Genomic DNA, 6,059 nt, shown 5'->3' on the forward strand with positions numbered 1-6,059 from the left:
TCCTCGGGGGAGCCATCTGCTCCCCTCCACCCGGCTCCTTCCGCAGGGCTTTGAGTTCACCAGCCAGGCTGGAAAGCTCTCCTCCTCCTCCTCCTCCTCCTCCTCCTCCTCCTCTTCCTCCTCCTCACGGGGAAGGGAACGAGGGGCTGGCTGAATCTGGGGCTGCTGACGGTGTCAGCCGAGGCGGTTTCCAGGCAACTGTCACACTGGGAACACCCTGTTCTCTGTGGTCTCGCCCAGGAGGGGGCCGAGCTGGGCAGGGATGGAGAGGGCAGAGCAAGTCACAGGGTACCACAAGGATGGCAGCAGAGAAGGGGGGTCTCCAGTGTACCCCCTCCCTGCTCGCTGCTCATCACACCCTCCCTGGCTTGGAGTGAGGATGTCCCGGCTGGCTGCTGGTGCATCACACGGTGAGGAAGGACCATGTGATGTACAGGGTTCCCTGTGTCCTCTGAATCCTTTGGGAGAACACAAAAAGGAAAAAAACACTGCTCCTGACTCTGTACCCAAACTTCCAGGCTTGGTGCAGCGGGTCCTGTGCTTCTCTGCTCCCTAACAAATCCAAACCTCCCTCCTTCCAAGTCACCAGCTGTTTATTGCCCATGCAGTCCAGTGCTGTGTCACTGGGAAAGTGACTTTCTTGTAAAAAAGGGCTGCCCTCTCCTTCCACAAGCTGCCAGTCCTCCCCCAGCACGCAGTGGGTCCCCACTCCTGCTTGCCCACCTCTCCTGCCTGCTTCAGAGGCCCTTGGAGCATCCCTGCCTAGGAACCTCACCCACCTGGCAGCCCAGCTTTTCCCCTCCCAGCAATGCTGATACATCTCCTTTGTTTTACCTAATTTTGAGTAAAAGTGATTTTGAATAGGGGGGGAAAGGTGACAAAACTTCTCTGGATGAGCAGCAGGAGAAAAACTCCCCTGGATTACAAATGTGTGGACGTGATGGACGTGGGGAATGGGGCTGCCTGGTGCTGCAGAAGGGCAGAACCACTTTAATGCCCTGTGCACCAAGGAATGTTCTTCATCCCCATGTGGGTGACATCCCAGAGGGACAGGACTCCGTGGGGGTTATCTGCAGCCATCAGTGCCCTAAGCCAGCCTCGTGGCTGTTGATTTGGAACTTGCCCCGTTCACGTTAACCTTGGCAGTGCCAGCTCAGCCCTTATCAGCACTGATAAACCCCTCTGCAACCTCCTGCTGCAGTGTCACCCCCTGAGGTGCTGTGGTGACAGATCTTCACTGTGACTCTCCCCTTGCACTGGTTGCTCTTTTTTTTGGTGATGCTCTAAATCCAGGACTCCTCACTGCTATTTTTGCACAGGGACCGTGGCCTCAGCGACTCTCCTTTAGCTCTGGGTGGGCACCCACCCCTTGCTGAGCATCTTGGGGGACAAAGGATGCGGCGCAGGCTGCAAACGCTTTTCCAGAGGAAATGTAAAGTCAGTCTCCTCTTCCTCCTGTTCTTGGCCCTCCTGGTGCACCTGGCGATGGATTTGGCTCTCCCCACCCGCCGCAGGCCCTGCAGCTGTGATGAGAAAGCACCGAAAGCCTCCAGCATCCCATCAGGCAGCCCTGTGCTTTCTGGCCCCAAAAAATTGAGCCTACGAATCCTTCAGGATTTCAGTGGCAGCAATGGCTCCGTGGAGAAAAGCTCTCAACTGCAGGGAGCAAGGGCACAAGCAAGGGCTGGAGAGCACCAGAGCAGAGAGGGGAAAGCAGGATGGCCTGAGGGATCCAAGCTGGCAGAGCTCTTCAAGCATCCTCTTTACACCATCCCGATCCCAGAGGTGACAGAGAAAGACAAGCTGTTTGTTGTCAACCCCACGGAGAAGTTCAGCCTGGGCAGCAGCCTGAGTGACGAATGGTGAGGAGTGAGCTCAGCGCTGCCTTGATTTTGGGGGTTGTGTGGGTTTGAGGGGACAAGAGGCAGGGAGCAAACTCATCGTTTCCTTGCATAGACCAGCATCCCACCCCAGAGGGGCCCCAGTTGCTGAGCACGTTCTTGTGCCTCATATCCTTTCTTAGTCCTCAGTTTCTGGGCTGTTACCTAGAAGTCTGTAGCACACAGCAAAGCCAGAGGAGACTTGAATTATTCCTAGTGTTGTGTAGGATCTTTTTGGTCATCTCCTCGTCTCCTTTCCTTCCCCAATGCAATCTTTAGCCTTCGGTCTCTATGTAGGTGAGGAAGTCTCCACTCCAGATTTCTAACCAGTTTTATCCCCCTCTCCTGATACATTGGAGATGCAAAGCCCACAATGTGTATTACCCCTCACCATGAGACTGTTCCAGTCCTGCCAATGTGCAGGACATCACCTGACCTCTTTAGGCTCGACCGTATGGTGAGCTCACGGCTGCTGGCTGCCTATTTTTATCCCTGGGCTACTAACCTCTAATTAGGAGGGAAGATATTAAAAGCTTTAGCGTCGGTAACACGTAGCAGCTTCCCTACGGAAGGCACAGCTTCCAAATGAGGTGGCTGTTAAAATTGGGAGAGAATAAGAGGTGATTTAAGAGCTGTTTTTTACAACTGGGCATTTGCCTCGTCTCTGAGGACCACCTTGCCTATGGATAGCCGTGGGAGATGGGTCTGATTTGTTGAAATCAGGGCACAATCTGCATTTTCCTAGAGAGAGAGAGGTGGATTTGCAGTGCCAGTGGGTGCTGACCTAGAGTGGGGACAGATACCCTCAAAAGTACCCCTTGAATGCCAGCAAACTGCAAATCTGCAGGAGGCACAGAGGCAGGGGTGGTGCGAACCCAAACTCAGCCCCCAGGGGAAATCAGGGGTGTGCAATGGACTGTCCAGGGGGACCTGGATGTTGAGGGGGGGGGTTCAGGTGGGTGCTGAGGATGGCTGGGAAGCCCCTGCTCCTCCACCCTTGTTTTACAGATGGGTGTGTGTCCCCAGAGAGGGTGTCAGGGGTGTGGCCGGTTGTATTCCTGGGAGCTAATCCCTTGGGGAAAAACAACGAGACAAGCTGCTCCAGCAGGGAAATCAAGGCATGGATGAAAGAAGCAGGATCAGCTCAGGGAATTTTCACAGGGAATGAGGGGGAAGACACCAAGCCCCCTCCAGCTGTGCCAGCAGGTCTTCCTGGCCACCAGCCACGGGTGGGATCTGCCCAGGTGCCCGGAGTCCCGAGGAGGGTGCTCAGGGCAGGGGGTTTTGCCATCATCCAGGGCTTGTGGTGGGTCTTTTCCCCACCTCACCCTCCACGTGCTGGCTCACGGGAAGGGCCTGGGGATGCAGGACCCATCCTGTCCCCACTTAAACGCTGTCGTTGTTGTTGGGGTGGTGGTGGCTGTCGTGCTGCAGGGTCAGCAGCAGTAAAGCCGAGGCGCTCCTCCCGACAGGGAAGACGACCTATGAGACCTACCCCACCTGGCTCAAATTCCACGTGGGCATCAACCGCTACGAGCTGTACCCCCGCCAGGACCCCCTGATGCCCACCCTCCTCCGGGACTTGGCCACACAGAGGATTGTCAGCTCAGGTAGCACCTCCCTGCCCGCACCCCCCTGCCTGCACCCCTGCCCTGCTGCCCGCTTCACTCATCCCTGCGTGCCCCCTTTCAGTCCAGAAGCCTGGTGGGACCCAGCTCAAGCTCATCATGACGTTCCCAAACTACGGGCAGGCCCTCTTCAAGCCCATGAAGTGAGTAGAGCCGGAGACAACCCCGTACCCCAGAGGAAGGGCTTGAGGAGACCACGGATAGAGAAATGCTTTTTGTGCTGCCTCGCTTCGGCCCCTTTACCCCAAAATTGAGGAGAACGAGACGGTCCATTCCCCACCACTACCTCCCCTGGTGGTGTTTGGCAGGCTGGGCGCAGCTTGTGATGGGGTAGTGGCCTCTAGTGGTGCAAAGAAGGTGGTTCATGAGAACCACCCATGTTCAGGTTCAACCCTCCCGTCCGTGAGGGCTTCCCAGCCCTTGGGTTGGGCACAAGGTGGGCGTGGGGTCCTGGCTGGGGAGTTTGGGGCCACAGCACCCACAAGGGAGTGACTGGAGGACACTGGGTCTGGCTATATCTCCAGTAGCACCGTGGACACAAGGTCAGGGGTGGTTTGGAGCCAAGACCCTGCCCGTGGCTATCACCACCACCCTTCCCTCTCCTCCCAGGCAGACCCGGGAGCAGGAGACCCCCATCGACTTCTTCTATTTCTCAGACTTTGAGCGGCACAACGCAGAGATCGCAGCCTTCCACCTGGACAGGTGAGCTTTACATCCAAACTCTGCCCTCCCGTGACGGCAAAGCCTTCACCCCACCTCTTCCACCCCACTGCAAGGGATACCTGCATCTCACAGAGGTTTTAATAACCCACCATGAAAACTAGCCAGGGTCTGTGAGAAACGGTTCTAAGGTCTGTGTTTCAGGATCCTGGATTTCCGGCGAATCCCCCCAGTTTCTGGACGCTTGATTAATATAACAAAGGAGATTCGTGACATCACCACAGACAAGAAACTAGCCAAGACTTTCTTCATCTCCCCAGGTGAGCTTTCATGCTGACCATCCTCTTCTGTGGTCATCCGCATGGAGCTCACTTGGAGTTGGCTGCTCCTGCCCTGGCTCCCTCTGCGCTGGGGCAAACTGATCTTTTTGGGGACTACTCCAGCTCCTGCCAGATCCCCTGCTGGGGGACTCAGCTCCTCAAGGCTTTCCTTGCCATTGCTGTGCTGGTGACATGTGGCCACGGAGCAACTTCACCCGGCCACCACCTGCTGGAACATCCTGCGTGGGAGCAGAAGGCTTGTTGTCTTCTTGCTCCTCGTCAACCTTTGCTTTGTCCTCATGGCCAGCGGGCAACGTCTGCTTCTACGGGGAGTGCTCCTACTACTGCTCCACCGAGCATGCCCTCTGTGGCAAGCCGGACCAGCTGGAGGGCTCCATGGCCACCCTGCTGCCCGACAAGACCTTGGCCAAGCGCCGCTCCTGGCGAAGCCCCTGGCGCCGCTCCTACCACAAGAGCAAGAAGGCCGAGTGAGCTGGGGCATGGTGGGCTTGGGGGGCACGGGGCAGCAGAGCTGTGGGCTGGGAGGGGACCACCTCATGGCCGCTCTCACCACCCCATGCCCCAACCCTGGCCTCTGCCCGCAGGTGGGAGCTGAACCCCAACTACTGCGCTCAGGTGCGAGAGACGCCACCCTACGACAGGGGCCATCGCCTCCTCGACCTCATCGACATGGCAGTCCTGGATTTCCTGATGGGTGAGCCCCACCGTGCCAGCGACAGGGGAGGGACCCTCAGGACCGAGATGCCCAAACAGCTCTGTGGCCCTGTGAGGGGCACTGGCCAAACCGGGCTGGCGGCAACGCTCCCCAGCGATTGCGCTGCCTCTCCTGTCCTCGGGACCACTCCTTCCTCCCCGTGCTGTCCCCTCACCATCATCTGACTTGGAGAGTTTCCCATCTCCTCGTCCTTGGCCGCCCAGACGTGCCTTTGCCGTTATTTCTGCTCCATTTGCCACTGTTGTCCCTCCGCAGGGTTGCAGGGATGAGAAGGGGCCCAGAGGTCACTAGGATTCTGCTTGGGTCTCCACCATGGGCATGGCCACCAGACGGGCGCCTTAGAGGTGCCCTCAGCCCTCTTCCCCAGCTTCTGGGTTTCAGTCTTGCACCAGGAGGGTGCTGTGTAGCCCAACTCCCACCTCCTGGCCCACCACCTGATAGTCAATTTGTTGCCCCACCACAGGCAATATGGACCGGCACCACTATGAGACCTTTGAGAAATTTGGGAACGACACTTTCCTACTCCACCTGGACAACGGCCGTGGGTAACACACGGGAAGCAATCCCAGCCAAAAGGGGTGGTGGGAGATCCCGGGTCTTGCTAAAATGCCCCCTGTGAGCCCTAAAATACCCTTCCTGAGCCAACGGGGTGACGCTGCCCCGATGCCAACCGGTGGGGCTTCTCCCCTCCCAGTTTTGGCACTCACTCCCGCGACGAACCGTCCATCCTGGCCCCCCTCCAGCAGTGCTGCAGGTAAGGGTCTCCACCCGCCCGCCCACCCCGGGGGTCCCGTCGAGGAGAGGCCGCCCGGGCTGAGACCTCTCCCTCCTCACC

At 57.9% G+C, this 6,059-nt stretch overlaps 1 protein-coding gene across 1 annotated transcript; it reads left to right on the top strand.

Annotated features, from left to right (window-relative positions):
* The first annotated feature begins 1,485 nt into the window (after positions 1–1,485).
* Positions 1,486–5,999, top strand: LOC103780554 (extracellular serine/threonine protein kinase FAM20C-like). Its single transcript, XM_008948244.1, has 9 exons — positions 1,486–1,862; positions 3,315–3,490; positions 3,573–3,651; positions 4,118–4,210; positions 4,373–4,488; positions 4,796–4,976; positions 5,094–5,203; positions 5,688–5,769; positions 5,919–5,999. Exons 1-9 carry the CDS (start codon positions 1,486–1,488, stop codon positions 5,980–5,982), a joined length of 1,278 nt encoding a protein of 425 aa, XP_008946492.1. The 3' UTR covers positions 5,983–5,999.
* The last annotated feature ends 60 nt before the right edge of the window (positions 6,000–6,059 follow it).

The sequence above is a fragment of the Merops nubicus genome, unplaced genomic scaffold (genome assembly GCF_000691845.1).
Source record: "Merops nubicus isolate BGI_N331 unplaced genomic scaffold, ASM69184v1 scaffold24709, whole genome shotgun sequence".
NCBI classification, from domain to species: domain Eukaryota; kingdom Metazoa; phylum Chordata; class Aves; order Coraciiformes; family Meropidae; genus Merops; species Merops nubicus.

What these genes read in the sequence shown, in the direction of transcription:
- LOC103780554 (XM_008948244.1), top strand. Translation starts at nt 1,486, where the DNA reads ATGGATTTGGCTCTCCCCACCCGCCGCAGGCCCTGCAGCTGTGATGAG. An exon ending in ACAGAGGATTGTCAGCTCAG is followed by an intron (nt 3,491 to 3,572) that starts GTAGCACCTCCC and finishes GCCCCCTTTCAG; the next exon opens with TCCAGAAGCCTGGTGGGACC. An exon ending in GACTTTCTTCATCTCCCCAG is followed by an intron (nt 4,489 to 4,795) that starts GTGAGCTTTCAT and finishes CCTCATGGCCAG; the next exon opens with CGGGCAACGTCTGCTTCTAC.